A 21,054-nucleotide genomic window follows, 5' to 3' on the forward strand; every position below is an offset into this window, starting at 1 on the left:
TGTTGTAAGGTTACCTCTCGAAACTGACATACTAGCATTTATTGTTTTTTATTGCCTCTCTGAGGTGGCTTTTGAAGGAGACACCAGGTGACATATGTTTAAAAAGGGTTTAAAAGTTTGATGCAGTTGGAGTAGACAGTCCTCATCTAGTGAGGAGTAGAGGACAAGCGCTTCTGTGGACTTCTGTGAGAATTTGAGCAGAAAAGCCAGCAATGAATAATTCAACGGTCTGTTTGGCCAACGCAACAGTCTGCGATGGCGCGTCCTGTGTGCTGCCGGAGGATGATTTCAACACCACTCTAAGTGTGGTCCTGAGCACGGTCTTGACCATCCTGTTGTCTCTGGTGATGTTCTCCATGGGATGCAATGTGGAAATCGAGAAATTCCTAGGGCACATAAAGCGGCCATGGGGCATATGTGTTGGCTTCCTCTGTCAGTTTGGAATCATGCCCCTCACAGGATTTGTCCTCTCAGTGACCTTTGACATCCTCCCCATCCAAGCTGTAGTGGTGCTCATCATGGGATGCTGTCCGGGAGGAACCGCCTCCAACATCTTGGCCTATTGGGTTGATGGCGACATGGACCTGAGGTAAGATATCTAAACCTCCCAGTACTGCAATCACCTTGAATTAATCTTCTCAGAAGCCTGTGGCGTTGTGAACGGCCGTCTGATCTGCCACTGATCTAGGGTCCAGCTAAGAATTGAAACAGGAGACGAAATGCCTTTACTCGCCTTCCTATGCAGCTGCTTAGCTCTGCGAATTTAGGGGTTCTCTTTTGTGTTTGCGTTGTAAACTCTAACTCAGTTAACAAGGAGTTGTATAATTGCTGTTTCTCTTTGGGAAAAAAGTCAAAGTTTTTCAAAAAAGAAATCCTTTCCAAGCCACAAGCTGCAGCTGAGAAAGTTTTCCTTGTTGGTATCAGAAAAAAAGAAAAACAAGAAACACTTTCTTTGTGGTGATCAGGAGCTTTGAATGCAATCGTGAAACTAAGTTGTTCATTAAAAGTTAGACCCTAGGATGAGACAATGGCCAAGCACCGCCAGTTTTTTGGACAAGCTTTTTCTTGGTATAAGGTGTAAGAAAGATTTTGTACATTTGCTTCACTTCTACTGGCATTAAACAAAAAAAAAGAAAAGAAAAGAAAAGAAAAGAAAAGAAAACCTCTACAACAGCTTTTTTAAAATTATGCTTACCTTCCTATAAAATAAACAGAAAATGGTTTCTCTGCTTCCCACAGAGTAATCTAAATTGCAATGCTTGCCCAATTCATCCTGTGCCAGTCTGAACTAGCATTGGAAAAAAAAAAAAAAAAGTAATAGGAATAAGACAAAGCAGTAATGCAAGGACACCAAGAATTTTAACGCTGCAAGTTGAATAGACAAATGTTTTTTTCCTTCCCTCACCATTCCTCATTTCCTGTGAAAGGTATGCCTTTCTGCAAACCTGCCAGGTGTCAGTGTAACGAGTGCTTATTAAATACTGTACAGTAGGCAATGGGCTCTGTGCATCACGTTATAACACTCCGAAGCAAGAAGCTCATGTGTAGAAATGTAACCAGAGCAAAATGTCAGACTGGATTCCAGGTTGATCCAGTGCCTAGTGGGCAACTGGAAGCCTGCCACCTGAGCCCGGCTGGTGAGGATTTCTCCAGAAGCTTTAGAAAAGCCATACAAACAATATACCTTCAAGTGACATCTCTCTCCCATAAGGAAATACCATCTCTTCCTTGCAATAGATTTTTTTCTAAGGAAAGTCTTGTGAGGAGCAAAGGATGGCAAGTGCGCTTCAGGTTTAGTTAATCTGTGAACCACCCTACAGAGATAAGGCCTTGCTAGATTTCAACTTGGTGTGACCTGGGTGAAAGCACAGGGTTAAAATTCTACAGGCAAGTTGAGGGGAGTGAACTGAACTGAATACAGGACTTTGCCACCAAACATCTTTTACATAATATTTGTAACTTTTTAAGAAAACAGGAGAGTCTTGTGCCTCCACGAAATGCCACACGTGTCATCATTCTGTAAGACAGAAAAGTGTGTGTGATGCTGAGCTGAGCAGCTACTGGGGCAGATTCCCTTCCGGGGGCTGAAACTGTAAAAACCTAACCTACAAACTCCAAGTTACACTTTCCTGTGGTTTTAAGGAAATCTTGTTTCTCTGGAAACAGGAGATGATTATGTAATCTTATCTCCCTCACATAACAATGCCTGTAAGACGTAAGAACCAGAATTAGAATTTGAAACCTTGGTGGAAAACCCCCAGCTGAATCAGTATAGGTGAATCCTTCAGCAGCTCCTCTAATGGGACACGTGCCACTGAAAATTATTAATTTTCATTCTAGAAAGTGTGCACTCCACAGATCTCCCTTGTCTTGTAAACAACACCAGCACACATCCAGTGCAGTCATCACCTCTCTAGCAACTTCACCTATCCGGAACTCAAACAAGACCCAGTGAAAGACTCTGCACACCCAAAGTAAATCATTCTTCATCTCACAGACGTTCCTCACACAGCACCCACTTACTCTCCCGATTGTAAAGCTCTAAAACTTTTTCCCAGCACAGAGGATGAAAAACAAGAAGTAGGGTGGAGCAAGTTGTTAGAAGGGGCAGGCCTATGTCCCACAGCAGCCAGTGGCCCCAAAAGCCTGACTGCAAAGGAAAAGATCAAAATGCCTCCAAAGAGAAGAAGCTAAGTCAGAAAGCACAGCAGCTCTGCATCACTATTTTAGGGACACACAGCTCTGTAAGCGTATCACCCAGAAGACATCACCACATTTTAGTGGAACAAGTAATAACGATAACCCATGATCACTGAAAGGACGTTAAATTATGCCTCTAGGAAGATCATGACATTATGCATTGCATATGTTAGAGGAAAAACTGTTGAAATATTTCTTCAGAGCAAATTAAGAAAGTGACACCTCAGCTATTGGGAAACAGTTTTCCAACACTTTTTATTCTTCTGGAGTGAGCAGTGGATAACTAAAGTCTCATGATCATTTATGTAGATACAATTCTATCTACCCTTTATATTTCCGATTCTGTCCTCTTGGAACTTTACCTTCTCCATTTCCACTTGAACTCTAGCAATGGCAGCGAAGACATGACTGTTTATACCAACAGGTATCTGCACTAGTTGAGCAGATACCATATAACACCGGCAAAACAACTCCATCTGGCTTTAACTTCCTGGATGTGGTTCCTGGGAGAAACTGAATCATCTCCCCTTCACGCTGTCATCTCTTCCCAAACCTGGGAAACCATTGCATTCTGCAGTCTCTGGTGACTTCAACACACACACACACACACACACACACACACACACACACACACACACACACACACACACACACACACACACACACACACACACACACACACACACACACACACACACACAGCAAAAAAAGCAGACCTTACTAATGGAATCCTTGCTCATTGTAATACAGCAAGTAATATTTCAGCTCCTTCTTAGACCACTCCAGCCTAGAAAGTTGTGGGAATCTCATCTGTGAACAAGTATTTTCACCTGTTCTAGCTCTGCCGTGGGCGCGTTATGAAAAAAATGTCTCAGGGAGAAAGGAAGGTGGTGCTCTCAGGTGAATTTGCTGGTGGCCCACAGTTTGGGGAACAAACACAGAGGCTTCCACCCCCTTGTGTCTTCTGTATACCCAAAGACTCCCCACTTTTTAATGTTTCCTTTCTTTAGCAATGGCCTCGGTCACACCACACAAGGATTTTCCTTTCTTTATTTTTTTAAATTTTTGTTGGAGTAGAGTTGATTTACAATGTTGTGTTAGTTTAAGGTGTACAGCAAAGTGAATCAGTTATACATACACATATATCCACTTTTTTTCTTTGGATTCTCTTCCCATACAGAGGATTGAGTGGAGTTCCCTGTACTACACAGTAGGTCCCTATTAGTTATCTATTTTATATATACTCGTGTGGATATGTCAGTCCCGATCTCCCAATTTATCCCTCCCCAACCCCTTAACCCCTGGTAACCCTAAGTTTGTTTTCTACATCCATGACTCTACTTCTTTTTCATAAATAAGTTCATTTGAATCCTTTCTAGAGATTGTCATACTGAGCGAAGTAAGTCAGACACTGAAAGACAAATATCATATGATATCGCTTACATGTGGAATCCATTTTCCTTTCTCTGACTTCTTCTTTGGGGAATCCCTGCCTCTGCATCCTTTCTTCAGGTTCCCCCAATTCCTTCACTGCTATGCACTGTCTACACTCCCTTTGATTATTTTCTAGATTTAAGAGTTTCTAAGTTTTCTTACTACAACCTTTGTTCTTTTGCCAAATGTTGTTACATTTTTCATCTTCCAACTTTGTGTTCACTGTTATTTTAGTTGTTCAAAATCCCTGACCCTCTGGCTTATCACAAATTCAAAGCAGTTCTTCCCATTTCAATGACACAAATGTCCAGCTCCTCTCTAATCTAAGAATTAATCCAACACTATTTGAATTCCCCTTTATTTTCCCTCAGAGGAACCAAGCTTTGTTTTGCTCTGCAGCATTTCTTTTTATTTACTAGCTAACATTTAGTGGACACTGTTAGGGGCCACTCACAGTATAAGTCCTCTAGGTGTATTTTAATCCTCAAACTAATCCTCTGAGGTTAGTACTATTATTTTCTGCATTTAATAGATGATAAAATTAAGGCTCCTATCCTTGACAGAGGTCATAGTCAGTACACGTGAGAGTCAGAATCGGAATCCAGACCTATTCACTTAGCCCTGTCCGGACTCTTAACCTCTGTTCAACACTATTTCTAACAATCATCATGTCTCCGCCTTCTAGCCCCACCTGTATACACTTCTTTTGATCTTTCAAACTTGGTGTTTCATTTCTAATATGATTATAATCTTTGCATTCCTTATCACGGACTTCACCAAATTCCTCAACATTCACTGAATTCTCATTTATTGCTTCCGAAAAGAAAAAAGAAGGAAAACTATTCTCCCTGGCAATGAATAGGACTAAGGAAAGAATTTAAACCAAGAGATTTTTTTCTGATGTTTTCTCTTATTCCAATATAAATGCAGGGTATAGTGTTTCCATTGTTGGCATCTTTGCTCTTTGTAGAACTTCAAATTTTTTATGTAAAATGATTTTTCCTTGCTAATTTATTCTCCTACATTGTTCCTTAAAATCGTTTATCTGAGTTGGTTTTCATCTCATTTTGAGTGGCTCTGGCCATCTTTTCTCTTGCCTCTCTGCAGCATCTCATGGTCAAGGTGGCCACTAAATCTGAACCACTCCCTTCTCCAACTCCTGTTTTGTCGCTTCTCGTGGGCTTCAAGAAACCATTCTTGCCAAACTCAAGCCAGGACACAACTTCATAAGTTGTCTTAGCAATGAGACAGAATTGAAGCTTTCAGAAGGAAATTTGAAAGAAAAACAAGGGGAGGAGCAGACTTCCTTCTAACAGTTGTTCTCATGGTTTAAAACAAAAAATGGTCAGCCATCTCTTCATTGTGAGGCAGGTAATGAACACTGCCCCCTTCTCCACCCCCATCCCATCATCTCCACTCTGGAAAGCATATTGGATGCACTGGAATAAAAGTAATTTTATTATGGGGATAACTTTAAATCCATCCTAATTTATTTCTTTAAATAAAAGATGAAAAAGAGAATGGCAAAGGAAGAGAGAGAGGGGAAAATCAAACTCCAGGATCTTACTTATAAGTAGGACAAAGCACTATTCGTAACAAATTAACTTATTATTCTGGTGTGGAACTCCGCCTTTAGCATCCTATTGCACATCTAAATTAAGTTAACGTGTCACCGTAACACATCGAACTTCTTGGCAATGCTTTACATACAGCCCCAGCACTGGTTACTGTTACACAATTTTAGCTCTACTAAGACAGTATTTTTTTCTAAATCCTTTAAACATGTCTTAAGCGACTTCATTCTGGTTTTTAAAAAAATGATTATTATGCAAGGTAAGCCGCCGGATAAACACCACCCCATCCTTCATTTTGCCAAAACTGCTTAGTTAGATGCAATGAAACGAGCTTCCTCACCTCCAGCTGTTTTCCTTAGCAATGTGTAGGGTGGTTTGTGGTCTTGGGTTGTTTTTCCGGAGGGGAGGCAGGTGTTGTAAATAACTTAATATTTCCTTGAAGTCCACATACAATTCCTTTAAGAACTTACTACTCTGATAGTGCTACGGCTATTAGAGAAAGGGCCTTTCAGAAAAATCTCTCTAGCTTCCTGATTCTGTATTATGCTGAAACACAACAGAGACACACACACACACACAATGGCTGGATAGGGTTAGGGTTAGGGTTACAGTTAACTGGCTTTTAATGAGCGCCTTGCGTTATTCTAAGTACTGGACTCATTGGGTCCCTTAGTCCTCACAGCCTATGAGGTAGTGATGATTATGATTTTCTTCATTTCACAGATAAGGAAACTGGCAAAGGGAACTCAAGTAAATTACCCATAGTCATAAACGTGGCCACGCCTGCTTCCAAGCCAGCCAGTGTCTGGCCCAGCCGTTTAAGGGCTCTGTTTCCCAGGAAGAGAATATGCCCCCATACACAGGGCACTTTTCAGGGACCAAAAGACCCGCTACCCAAAACCTCTCCTCCATCCACTGCAGTAGTGCTAAAAATAGCATCATTCCATGCCCTCCACTCCAAAGCCAAAGTCCACTTGCTCAACCGTGTCCACTCACTCAAACACTGATGCTTCAGGAGGAGCGCTACCAGACCCTGGTGCTACTGGGCACCATCTGCTAAATTTCTTAGCAGAACTAGAACCCAGACCCACCCTGCCTGCTTGCATGTTTTCCTTGGTTTTTGAAGTCAGCTTCCTCTCCTTCTCTCAAGCTTCGGGCGTTAGGGGAATAATTTGTCTGCTTTAAGGAAAGACATTGAGGCTTCCTCCCTTGGACGTGCATTCTCCTCCAGGGGCCACGGAGGCCCGTCTCACCCCGAGCAGACACAGCAAAGCCCCTGATGTCTTGGCGGGTATAAATGTGTCTGCTGTTCTCTGATTGGAGGTTCGAAGGGTGGCATGTCCAAGCACCTTGTACCTTGTTTTAACAATGAGTATATACAGTCACAAAATATCTTCTCTGATCCTTGAGAACCAATGGGGAGGGAGGGGTGGCACAAGACAAAGTAGAAAGACACGAAATACAGATCTCACCATCTTCTCCCCGGTGTGGCCCTGCACAGACCAGGGTACATGTGTATTTCTGTCCATCGGACCGGATGGTGCTGCCGGCGGAGGGTCTTTGGCAGGACTTTCTAATCACGCACCGAAAAATGAAACAACCTCTCCCGTAGAAAACCCAGTTGGCTGTATCACCCTGCCCGTTTCCTTTCAGCATCAGCATGACCACATGCTCCACGCTGCTTGCCCTGGGGATGATGCCGCTGTGCCTCTTAATCTATACCAAAATGTGGGTCGACTCTGGGATAATCATAATTCCCTATGATAAAATAGGTAAGTCATTCCCCCACCAGGTTGCTTAACCCGGCCCTCCTCCCCTCTGCTTGTCCCTGGGTAGCTCCTCAGGCCAGGCTCAGACCCAGCTAGACCTTACCTCTCGCACCAGCAGTAGTTTGTGCCCAGTTAGGATTTCAGGACAAGTCTCGCCTGCGCTTGAATGAGGACTGGCCGAATGTGAATTCTAAAGCTTGACGCCGTGGGAGAACTGGTTTTGTCCTCCACTGAAATCACCAGGGAGGGGGCTGACGGAATGGACCCCCGTGCACAGCCGTGTGGACCTGAGGAGGCTGGGGCTGCCGACGCACAGGAGGCTCTGTCCTTCCCTTATCCCAGGGCACAACGGGTCCAGGGCGCTCCGGAACACTCATATTGAACAAATACAAAAAGCATTCTATTTATGGTTTCAAAATAGGGCACCGGTAAGCAATGGCCATGAGAACCCTCCACATATAAATAGTGAGTTCCATGAGAAACACACTATTTATAACCCTCCACTGGGAACCACGTCGTGATTCAGAAGTTGATCTACTGGCCCAGCTTGTGTACCAGGCCCTGGGAGTCAAATGTGCAAGTTATATCTCTGTCTCCACTCAGCTCCCAGATGGTCACCCCCAGCCCCAAAGGGCTTTATTTCCTGTTTCTGGGAGAACAGATATTGGTGGGAGGTTAAGTCATTGGTGGAACATGGGGTCAAGGGCAGGACAAGACAGTTCCTGGTCTACCCAAACCAAGCATCCGCTAGAACCACGGTCATCAAAGATGAGATGTAAGTGAACTAGTACCTCAGTACCAATGGCCAGCTACTTGACATGCTAAACAGTCTTTTTTCAGCTGACCTTGCAGATCAGTGTCTCCCTGATGGGCTGCCTCAAAGAGGTGCAGGGGTCCCGTGGAAGGCAACATGTGAGCAAAGACTGAACAGTGCCTCAGAAAGATGTTTGTAAACAGGATTCCTGTTGACATGGGAAGCTGGACTGGATGGCTTCCATTTCTAAGAAAAACTGTTTCTGTGATAAAAACATGATTCGGCTCTACACAACTGAGTTAGAACAAACTTTGGAACACTCACGGGGGACAATCTGTTTTGCAACATTTTCTCACACAGAGTCTACTCTATGCCCACCATGGCCATTAGACATCCTCCCCACACATACAAAAAAGTGGTCCTTTTTGGCACACCTTGTTCAGTGTGGGATTTCTCCTCACGCGGTCCTTCTACAGACCCCAGGGAGCTCCTTCCTATCAGATGTCACCTCCTGCAAGCAGGCTTCAGGGTGACCCTGTACAGCCACCTACCTGTGCCTCATGCTGCTCAACTCTCAGTCTGCTCCCTGGGAGGACACCTTCCTTCAAGGAAAAGAGCGCAGTTTGCTTGAGTGGTGTGCACTGTAGGCCTCTCACAGAATGTGTCTGCTGAATGAGGAGTTTTAATTCTATATTATTTGTCGTTGAAGAAAAAAATGTAAGCCTTAAAATAGTCTCCTCTTGATAGTCTTTCCCTCCTGGAAAATGCCCCATGGCGATATTGGGAAATTCTAACTACAGTGTGAATGACTGATAGCACCTTCTTCAATGTGAATACATTTTGAAAAGAAGAGAAAGTGAGTCATTAGTACCTGAAAGGAGGAAAAGGTCATCCTACAAGGCATAAAGGGCAAAAAGAAAAGAAAAAAGAAAACAGAAGGGGAGAGAAGTGAAGAGGAAAAGATAAAAAGTTTTAAAATGAGAGTTTGAAAAAGCAAAAGTATTAACTCTGCTTAGTCACCATTTTGTCCTTGTCCTTTTTCCAACCTAACCATCTTGCTACCCTTTAATGTAGAAAACACACAACCTGATTAATTCACAAGATGTTTTTGATACTTTTCAATGAGGCAATTAAGTAAGGCTCGGGGTATGTGTTTAATTTGTCCAAGATGACCAGGGAGCTGGAAATAACCCTCGGCCTGCTCTCCACTCTGCTCCGTTGGCCGGCCTATTGAGCCCAGTTTCCGTACGGTGCTCATCACGTTCTGATGATTCAATAAACACCCCCTGAGCCCCTTCAGATGGTGACATCTGGATGGAGGAGGGAGGCAGCTTGCGCAGCTGGTACCACTGCAAACACTGCAGAAAGCTCCCATGCTACCTCTTCCATCCCCTGCATGTCTAGGACCACAACCCGTGTATCCACTTCCCCATCTGATTCTCACAACTGCACCATGCATTAGACATAATTCTGGCCACTTCACAAATGAGGAAACTGAGGCTCGGAGGCTTAAATGATTCACCTGGTTCTCACAGTTTGCGAATAAGGTTCAGCTCCGAGTCTGTCTGGCTCCAAGTTCTACCCCATGACTCTGTTTCCCACTCGCTTTTCTTCTTTTTTCTTTGTCCCTTTCTTCCCTCCTGTACCTGCCGTGTAACCTTGATTACAGACCAAGCTATGGTTCGAACAGTGCAACTGTAAGCGATGCTCTCTCGTCTCAAAGGACAGGCATTTGCCACAGAGAGCTCAGGCACGTGGGGAATAAGAAACACAAATCTCTAGGCCTCTGGAGAGTAAAGAATTCCAGGTGGGAGTCACACACTCTGAGTGGGATGAAGGGCAAAGAGTGTCTTTTCCAGCCAACGTTGAGTCCCGGAAAATCTTTATCCGGTCTCGTCTGGTCAAGAGGGGAAATGCAATTCTGCCATTACCTTTGGCCACTGGTCCTGCTTGTGTGTCTATCTGGTAGCCTTGGGCTGCCCCCAAGAGATTACGACTCAGCAGAGAGGGGCCGAACACGGGCTGGGCTGCCTTTGCACAGATCCAACACATGACAAATACATTACCAAAACCTAACCGCACTCACATTCCAATCGCAGTATTGGCACCCAGATTTAAGCGAACGCAGTGCAACCAATTTGTATCAAGACGGCTTTCCTTTAAGGCCTACAAACATCCATTCAGGGAATAGTCTGGACCCCCAGAGGAGGAAGTCTCCTCCCAAAGTAGCAGGATGTAAGGATACCCAAAGGGGATTCTTCTGCGGGCTCTGACCAGTACATCCATCAGTGACCTTTTGCATTTCCTTTATCCCACCATTTTCTCCTTACTCTTTCATCCCTAAATTTCTTTTTTTCTTTTCCTGCTCTTGGTACCCTTAGCTATTACTTAATCCCATTGAGTAATTTCTGGGAACAAGTAATTGCAGACCCTTCTATCCCCAGGAGGGCCAGAAGGCTACAAAGACATTATGTCTTCATCACTATTATATTCATTCTAAATTGATATCTACAGGCCTGGAATCTAGAATCCATTTCCCAGTCCTAGTTCAATCTACTCCAATACCAGACCACCACCACTCTCAGAGTTTCATTCTTCAATTCCACTTTCTCCTACTACTTTAAAAGGATGTTTGAAAAAGAAACAGCCTGTGAGAAGTTAGAAGTTGTTTGGTGCCATATTATATAAAAGCAGCCATCGGACAAATGAGTGTTAAACAACATGGAGAAACAAACCACAGGTCACAGGAACAGCAGTAAGTTTAACGCAGAGAAACTGAAGTATGACTCTTTTATCTGGCTGGGTGAGCACATTCCTGCAAAGAATTATAATTACTTGAGAGGTCGACAAATATATTATCTCATGGAAAATTTAAAGCACGCTTTTGCAACCTATTCTTTCACTTCTCTGCTGCAGATTTGAATCACCCCAGTCTTAACTGGAAGTCATTAGCCACAGGATGCCTGGAGAATTTTGAACTTTTTTCTTTTATTTCTACTACCGTGAAGTAACAGACAGATGTTAAATATCATCTTTGTACACCCCAAGAATACACGCGCGCGCACGCGCGCGCACACACACACACACACACACAAACACACACACACATACACATACTTTGAAAAGGTATTTTTCCTAGGATATCAAGATCCCAAGGCCACATAAGCCAAGATTCTGACAAATTGAAACTAAAAGATATTGATTGGCAGCATAAAGAACTCTTAAAAAAAATTAATCCAGGATTTAGGGAAAGGACTTATATCATCGATATATCAATTTTCCACCAGAAATACTGAATTATTTACTGGAGTAGGTAAAGAAGCAGAGTTTGGGGGGGTGGGTTGTTTTTTAAATTATTTAGTGTATTCAGGAAGGGAGCCTGATCTACCTCCTAAACGTTTTTTGGGGCCGCTTACTCTCGTTTTGCTCTTTCCTGTGCTGTATTCTGTTGATCAAATTGCCCTCTGTCACCTGCAGGTATATCTTTGGTGGCTCTTATTGCTCCTGTTTCCATTGGAATGTTTATTAATCACAGATGGCCCGATAAAGCCAAGATCATACTTAAGGTAAGTGTCCCATGCCACAGGCAGCATGGTCAAGTGGCCCAGAGTGTGCACTGCAGCGATGGGTCTCTCCATCTACTGAACTGGTTTTTCTCACTGTATTATAAAGCCCCTTCTAGAGGGTCTTAAAGTTATTAGACATGCAGCCCACTCTTCTAGAACACCCTTGAACCTAGGGGTAAGACAGGAATTGTCTTACCACAACCACAGGGCAAGTTTCTATCCGCGCTTTGAGATTCCCAATTCAAACTTTACCTCTTGGTTTTATTCTACTCTGTACACCGACGGCACTTTGCTTTTATCTCTGTTATGTGGGTTTGTATTATAAAAAATATCTAGACAGCTGTCTTAGAAAAGAAATCGTATCTTTCTTATCCCTGTATCTATATGGCCATCTGTACCTGGCAATTGGTAGATTTTATATACACATTTATATATACATAAAAATAATAATATATAACTATATATATAAATGATGATATACATAATTAGCAACAATTCATTCCGTTTTACCAACTATATTCTAGCCACCTGATGGAGATAGACAATATAGATGATATAGACAAATATAGACATGGATAGATTCCACTTCTCATGGGGGCAAAATAAGGCACTTGGTGTCCTCTGTTTCTCTGGACCAGAAAAAAAAATGTTAACATCCCCGATTTTTTTTTAATGTGAAAAGGAGAAAGCAATAACAGTGTTTTGTTTGTCCATGCCTTTTTAACTTTTATAGAATTTTATCTCCATTTTCTCATTATCATAACAATCATAAAATGTGACTCAGGTAAGATTTCATCCTCAATTACAGATGAAACATCTAAGACTCAGAGAGGTTTCATGATTGACCTAAGGAAGGCAGGCAGGAGGACTTGAATCTGGAAGCCAGCTCTTCTAGTTCTTATTGGAGTGGGTTTTCTTCCTCTCTGACAAGGATAATTTGCAACTAGAACATCTTCTTCAGGCTGAGTATGGACTCTCAATTGGTCCTGTTAAGCTTCTTAAAGATTAAACCGTGGGAAAAGCCCCAGCACTTCTGGAGGGTCTACCGCGGCCGTCGGGCAAGGGTTACACAGAAAGGTCACTTATTCTCACTTTCCCAGAGAGAAAGAGATGCTTAGGCTTCTTCTCTGATAAGAATATTTGGATTTGCATTGCCTCACGATTGCTGCATCTGCTTGTGTCTTTCTTGCAGGTTGGGTCCATCACAGGCATCTTGCTTATTGTGCTCATAGCTGTGGTCGGAGGAGTACTGTACCAGAGTGCCTGGATCATTGAGCCCAAACTCTGGGTTATAGGAACCCTATTTCCCTTGGCCGGTTACTCCCTAGGGTTTTTTCTGGCCAGAATAGCTGGTCAGTCCTGGCACAGGTATGGTGTTTTGGTAAATCAGACTAGGAATCTTCTTCTGTAATAGCTGCTGTATTTGTTTGCTAGGGCTGCTGTAACAAAGCACCACAAACAGTGGTTTAAACAACAGACATGTGTCTCCCAGTTCTGGAGGCTAGATGTCCAAAATCAATGTCAGCAGGATTGGCCCTTTCGGAGGGATAAAGGGGATCCGTTCCAGCCTCTCTCCTTGGCTGGTAGATGACCATCTTCTAGCTATTTCTCTCCACATTGCCTTCCTTCTGTGCATGTCTCTGTGTCCAAACTTCCCCTTTTTATAAGGACACCAGTCATATTGAATTAGGGTGCATCTGAATCACCTTGTCTTAACTAATCGTATCTTTAGTGACCCTATTTCCAAACAAGGGCACAATCTGAGGTACTGAGGGTTAGGACTTCAGCATATGCATTTGGGAAAATACAATTCAACCTACAACAGCTGTACATACTGATGCAGATTCAAAGTTTCTCACCTGTAATAACATTACCCTATTTCTGAATACATCATTCTATACAGACTCATTCATCCCTAAATTATGCAAGTCCCCCAGAAAGAAAACACTGACTGCCTCTGTTCAGATCCTCCTGGACCATTCCCCCAGGTGCAAGTTGGCCTCTTCCATTGTCACGCGTCCTTATTCTCCAAACAAAGTGACTTCAGCCGAAGCACCCAGGTTGGCCTTGTGATCCACAAGGGTTCCTCAGGCCAGAAACAGGATGCACTCATGATCCACAAAGCGCTGGGTATCAGAACTTGTTTTAGCGTGTATGGGCTTTCCTCTCTGACTAGAGCATCAGAATCAACATTTAATTTTATTTTATAAAGAAATATTTAATCAATATTGTATTTAATAAGGATATATTGCTTATTAATAAATGCTATCCATATACTAAATATAAATAATCTCTGTGTATATATGCACATATAGAAATAGATGACACAGACACTTCCACTGCTCAGAGGGCAAAATAAGTTAATTGGTGTTCCTTGTTCCTCTGGACAAGAAAATATTATAATCCCCAATTTTTTTAATTTGAAAAGGAGAAAACAGTAACAGCGGCTTTTGTTTACATAAAGCTTTTTAACTTTTGTAGAGGTTTATGTCCATTTTCTCATTATAATGATCATAAGGGTGACTAGAGCAAGATTTTATCTATGTATATATAGAGAAAAAGTGATAAAACATTTATTTATATTATAATGTATTATCTAATAATATGTTAATGAGTTACATATTTGTTTAATATAAATAAAACTATATAGTGAATACATACATTAAAAACAGATATATGTATACGCACATACACATGTACTTGTTCTCATATCTGCTTTTTTTCCGGAGTAAATATTTTTTTAAATTGAGGCTTAATTGACAATGTTGTGTTAGATTCAAGTGTACAGCAAAGTGATCGTTATACACATATGCATATTATTTTTCAGATTCTTTTCCTTTATAGGTTATTACGAGATATTGAATATAGCTCCCTGTTCTAGACAGTAGGTCCCCTTGCTGTTCACCTATTTTATATATAGTTTGTGTATCTATTAATCCCAAACTCCTAATTTATCCCTCCCCACCCCCCGCTATCCCCTTTGGTAAGGGTAAGTTTTCTACGTTCATATCTGCTTCTTTTTTTTTAAACATCTTTATTGGAGTATAATTGCTTTACATTGGTGTGTTAGTTTCTGCTTTGTAACAAAGTGAATCAGTTATACATATACATATGTTCCCATATCTCTTCCCTCTTGCGTCTCCCTCCCTCCCACCCTCCCTATCCCACCCCTCTAGGTGGTCACAAAGCACCAAGCTTATCTCCCTGTGCTATGCGGCTGCTTCCCACTAGCTATCTATTTTACGTTTGGTAGTGTATATATGTCCATGCCACTCTCTCGCTTTGTCACAGCTTACCCTTCCCCCCTCCCCATATCCTCAAGTCCATTCTCTAGTAGGTCTGTGTCTTTATTCCTGTCTTACCCCTAGGTTCTTCATGTCTGTCATACAGAGTGAACTAAGTCAGAAGGAGAAAGACAAATACCATATGCTAACACATACATATCTGCTTTTAATGTTATACAATAACAAAGCAAAACAAGTACACCCCAAACAAACCAATGAAAACATAGGTTCTCGGAACATTTCTTTCAGGTGTCGAACAGTTGCTTTGGAAACAGGGATGCAGAATACACAGCTGTGCTCCACCATCGTCCAGCTCTCCTTCACTACCGAGGAGCTCAACCTCACATTCACCTTCCCACTCATCTACAGCATTTTCCAGCTCATCATGGCAGCAATATTCTTAGCACGTAAGGAACACTGATCATCACATTTCATTGTGATGTGCTTCTTTGAGAAATCCTGGAGTTGCTAGTATGGCATTTTTTAATTCCCTTTTTCTGGTAGTGAAATCAACAGGTGGCAAAGGCCACCGATAATATTATCACGACTTCCCGACTGCTGATGAAAAAAATTATAATCTTACCAAAACGTTCTAGCAAAGGGTATTTTTAAGTGAAAAGTAAGGGAGGTTGATTCTCTCCACTGATTTTCTTTTTCTCAGTAATTAAGGAGCATATTAACCTGTTAGGACCATTTTATAGTGTGCCTTCCTACCTGCTTCCAGGAACCCTGAACTGGTCATTTTTCTCAAATCATCATCTTGATATGCTTAGTATATATGTAGGATATTTATCAGAAAATTAGTATACAAGGGATGTTTATCAGGCTAAGTTATATTGGAAGACATGTATGTATGTGCATATATGTGTGTGTATATATATTTTTTATAATAACCATACAATTTAAATAGTTGAAGCAAACATGTTCTTTATTTCAAGTACTAAGAATAGCCAACTTGATTTTTAATTTCACTCTAATGTAGCATATAGCTTTGATCCATTAGCCCCTGCCACCTGCTGGCTTTCACCTACTTGAAACTTTTCTTTATATTTTGTTTTCTAAGTACTGGTCATATTTGACCTTTATTTTCAAATTCTGGGGATTTTTGGGGGGGGGGTTGGTTTAATAAAGAAACTTCCTCTTAAAGCTTAGTGGCATTTTAATGAGGATTGTATAGTGAAAGTGAATGAAAAAATAATGTGACTCTTAAGTGACACAATGACCAGAGGTACAGTTTTGTATAGGCTGAGGTTTGGTTTTTCACTTAGCTCCAACAGATGTTTAACTGGCCCATAGGAGTTAATCACTCTCTGTGCTATCATCTTGAATGTCATTCTCGAAGCAGAGTTGTCCTTTCCAGTACAGGACCCTCTGAACCCATTAGAAACGTTCCACTGACTTATCACTGGCACAGGAGGGAGGGCTCCACGGCCTAATTACCTTGTTTACCTGTATGATGGAGATGTACCAGGTTTGGTACACTGTGGGATTTTCCCAAATAATACTAGTGGTGTCTACTAGCCAAACCAGAGAAAGTAGATTGGTGATAGGACAATTACATAGATTTACTAGTTAAATAACTAATTCAAAAGGGATTAGTAGATAAGCTGAAGGAATAATGGAAAAGTGGGCAATAGTATTGCTCTTGTATTTTCCCACAGTTTTAGCAGCAAGAATGAAAACAAGGATATGCAATGCCGGGAAACATATTTTGGTGTAAGGATTAGAAGTCTAAATACTTTGGGGGACAAGAAAAGGAAAGAAGGAAGGGAAGAAGGAAGGGAGGGAAATAAATAGTTTGGTTAAATAAAATCAGTGATAAGTTGAGGGATTCCCGGCTCAAAACAGTTTATAATAAAAGTGTTGGGATATTGTAATTAACCACAAGCTCAATTCAATAGAGTCAATAGCTCAGTGGCTTCAAAACTAATATATTAGTAGAAGGGCAGAGACCAACCAAGGGGATATTGACCTTGACATATTAAGACCTTGGAAGCAGGCTACTGTCTCTCTCAGCTGTGTATCATCACAAGAGTTACTGTTTACTGAGCACTTACTACTCTCGCAGGGCTGTGCTAGGCCCTTTACCATTTTATCTCACAATTGCCCTCTGAGATAGACAGTATTATTATACCAATTTTAAGTGTGAGGTATTGGGAACTGAAGGTGCCAATAAATAACACTTTCTTTTCCCCTGTAGACTTTGGAACCAGATGAGAAGTAGAAGAAAAAAGAATCAGATATTTAGATAACAAAATAGCCCTTTTATTATAGATAAAGTTTAATTAAAAAATATGGCTCAAAACAACGACCACATGGGCTTGGTAATACCGTCCCTCTCCACTGCTTCCTACATGTGCATGTAGCACACGCATACACACATCAACTGCAGGCCAGTCTGTCCAGGTGTGAGCTGACCTCAAATATATGCTGAGAAATGGCTGCCACCAGAGACTAGCAGCTTCATGGACGAATCACCCATCAGCCAAGGCTCCCCCATCATAGGAAAGACAGAGTGAAGGCTGGGAGAGAGTTATTCCAGCTCAAGTCCTCCAACACAGACCAGTAGACCAAGGTCCTGACAACACCCCTTATCTTGTAGCATATTATTGAGGACTAGTGCATAACTGGGAGACAGTAGGGACAGAATAAACGTCTGCTGTTGTTGTTATTGGTGAGTACCACCTACAGGGCTTATGCCTGCAGAAATCAGGGGAGCAAATAGCCCTTAACTGTGTGCTAGGTCCTTCTGAAGTGCAGTCACCCCTCTTACCATGAGCGATCATGGAACTAAGAATGGTGATCACGCTCTCTAAGTAGCCTCCAGCCCACAGAAAATGCCAACTGCTTTTTGAGACATAGATTATAATCACTGTCCAAAGTAAGTTTGCAGCTTATTATTATGAAATTTGCTTAACCTGCTGTGTATTGTTTTCTAGTCTATATAGCATACAAGAAATATTACAGAAAAAACAATATGGAACTTCCAGAGGGCAAAGGCAATGAACCAGTCCCTGAGTCATCATTCCAAAAGGAGAATGAAGGATTTCAACCAGATGAAAAGCACACACCAGTGGACCAAAAGGAAAAATTCTAAAGAATACGCATCAGCTATAACAATATTTAATTATTTGTTTTGATGGGATATTTGGCAGAAAAAACGTTAAGGAGAAAATTTAAGTTTGAACTGAATTCATGTATTGGTTTTGGTACCATGTGACTGGTGGTCCAAATCCTTAATGTGACAAATATTTATACATATATACATATACACATATATATATATATATATTCTGTCTTTGAATATGCCCCCAAAATATCCTCAAACCTCAGACTAAACCCAACATAAGAAACACTGAGAATTTAATAACCAAATTAGAATCAAGCCCATAACTCGTCAAGGGTTTTGTATAAGCGTTGCTCTGACGTGGGAGTCCAATGATGCCCACTTGACCTTTTTAGGAAAAACAGAATTCTTTCAAACGGCTTGAATTTGGCCGCTCTTCAAGCCCTGGAGAGAGACTTCCTCTAGGCTTGCCTGTGTGACACTGGCTACTATGACAGCCATTTGGTTCATGCAAAGCTCCCACAGTAGGCAACATAGAGCAGGGAGGTGGTGGAAGACACAAAGACAGAAGTATTGGAAGAAACTCGACTGCTCTAGTGGGTGAACTCCATTCCATGGGAGATCATGGGAAATACATGGAAAAGCACAGATAACAAAAACTTGCTTGCAATGCAAGACAAGAGTCAATTAGGTGTGCAAAAGTAGCGGGTAAGAATGAAGTCAGGGGGCCACGCGGGAAGTGAGTAAGTATCAAACAGTGTTTCAGGAAGAAGAGGACAAGCCCAGGGCCCAGAAATGGGAAGAGCATCACCAAGTGAGTCCCTGGGATTCTGTGAGCCGGTCTAACAGGAGGAAGCAAAGAGGATTTGGCCAATGGCAGCGGAGTCTCATGGCAACGGGGAAGCAGCTGGCCGACAGTTGGGTGTCTCCATTACGGGGCTAATTTAATCTCCTTTCCCTCATTCCACAGCAAGATGTGGTACCTCCTTAATTCAGTTCAGAGTGGTCTAGTTCCATTTGCTATTCAGACATTTTCACTAACTCACCCATTCCCTTTCCAATGCGTTGGTTTCCAAGGGCCTTTTGCACTTGGTTGGTGTGAGTTCAGGTCCAGCTGGTGCCCCTCAACATTACAGGAACATGAATATCAGCTCTAAACTTAGTTCTTCCGATACCGAAGGGGAGGGATTCTGCGTTTAAATGTTGTAGCATTTATGCCTTTTTATACCACGTTCACATTTACAATTGAATAAGGCCTCTATATTTTTTCATCATTAGACAAATACATTAAAAGGAACTGAGGATTTTTTAAAGGCTAGTAGAAGGTGGTACCGATCTTCCCACTAGGGAGGGTCAAAGACTATGCTTCCAACAGTGCAAAAGGAAGATTTTTCAATCTATCTGTCAAGTCCCTCCTATACTTTCCTCACCAAATGGAAAACAGGCAGGTTTATTAAAGGCACACTGTGAATTCATATCATAATTTCAAGACACCCAAAGTCAAGGGCCTGGATGCCAACAGCTGCAGCAAGCAGTTTTTTCCTCCCTGTTGATCCAGATGTGTAAGTCAAACAGAATCTGGCTCGCTATACAACGTGGTATCTTGTGAGCGTTTTTTTTTTTTTTCCTAATGTGCTAGAGGGAAGAAAAATAGATGAGCTTTTTCAAATGAAAACTCTCTATTTTTAAATGAGTTTGAAAAGCTGATTAAATTATGTATTTTATTACCTCTGTGAGTATCCTATTAAATGAATTATTTTAAAGGCTTGAATAAATGAAAATAATTTTTGTAATGGTTGGTCTATTTGGGTCTTTTTGACAACTGTCAAAATGTCTTCACTCTTCAGTTCGAGAGATATAAATAAGGTGAATATTTTTAAATGTTAAATTGCTTTTTGAAAGGTGCCTGAAAGAAACTCTTAATTAAATACTCTAATAATTAGGTCTCCCACTGATACAGACTGAGGTGGTCCCCAAGAAAATTATACTGGGGGAACATTAATCAAATATTCTTAAAGACAATGTGACGATACCTGATTTTAAATAATGGTAAAAGTATTATGTGTACTTATAAGGCCATCACCGTCTTCTATGAAAAAGAAAAATATATATATATAGAGAGAGAGAGAGAGACAGAGACAGGCAGACAGAGAGATGCAGAGATACAGAGAAACAGAGATACTTCAATTATGGTCCTGGTGCATTAAAATCTCTCATTAAAAAGAAGAAGAAATTCAGGTTATGAACCTCATTTGACTACTCAAAGACATCACTCTGTTCTCCATCTAGGAAACTCTCATTCTCTTCCAGAAGGAAACAACTTATCTTTCTGGGAATATTTGGCATCCCATTGCCTATTAAGCCTTTATTTCTCAAAAACCACATTAGCTTAGAACAAGGGTCTTCAGGTCTGTGGTATGGATACTCCCAGTTCATGAAATTTCCCAGGAGTCTGCAGGCACGGAGGGGAAGCAGGTCCCATTTCTTCAACCTGCATACGTACACTTTCCCAAAACTACCCTGCTTAAATGCCCCAATGCTTGAGATGTTCTCCCTTTCTACCTCCTCCTTCCTGGCAAGACACTCCCCCTTGAAAAAGGAAAGCCTTATTCTCACCAGCCCTCATCTTACTGTGGTGCATCGGCCCAGGGTAGAAGAATTTTGAACGCAAACTAAAGGAACAATTCAGAATATTAGTGTCTAAGAAAGGCTTCTCATCTTTCTCAATTTTTAGAAACATTGACAGAAGACACTTGTTTTTCATCCAAGAGATGACAAACTTATGGCAAATATCCGAACTGTATCTATCTATCTTGAAGTTGGAATTCAAATGTGAGGGGATTGACACAGGGACCCATACTGATGTTATTTGTTAGAATTGAAGTCAAACTTTTTTTTTCTGACAG

General features: G+C 41.6%; 1 protein-coding gene across 1 annotated transcript; it reads left to right on the forward strand.

The window, feature by feature from the left end:
• Positions 1 to 212: 212 nt before the first annotated feature.
• Positions 213 to 18,178, forward strand: SLC10A2 (solute carrier family 10 member 2). Its single transcript, XM_067713969.1, has 6 exons — positions 213 to 589; positions 7,362 to 7,480; positions 11,709 to 11,797; positions 12,990 to 13,165; positions 15,331 to 15,488; positions 18,021 to 18,178. Exons 1-6 carry the CDS (start codon positions 213 to 215, stop codon positions 18,176 to 18,178), a joined length of 1,077 nt encoding a protein of 358 aa, XP_067570070.1.
• Positions 18,179 to 21,054: the final 2,876 nt, after the last annotated feature.

This window comes from Pseudorca crassidens, chromosome 18, assembly GCF_039906515.1.
Source record: "Pseudorca crassidens isolate mPseCra1 chromosome 18, mPseCra1.hap1, whole genome shotgun sequence".
Lineage (NCBI taxonomy): Eukaryota > Metazoa > Chordata > Mammalia > Artiodactyla > Delphinidae > Pseudorca > Pseudorca crassidens.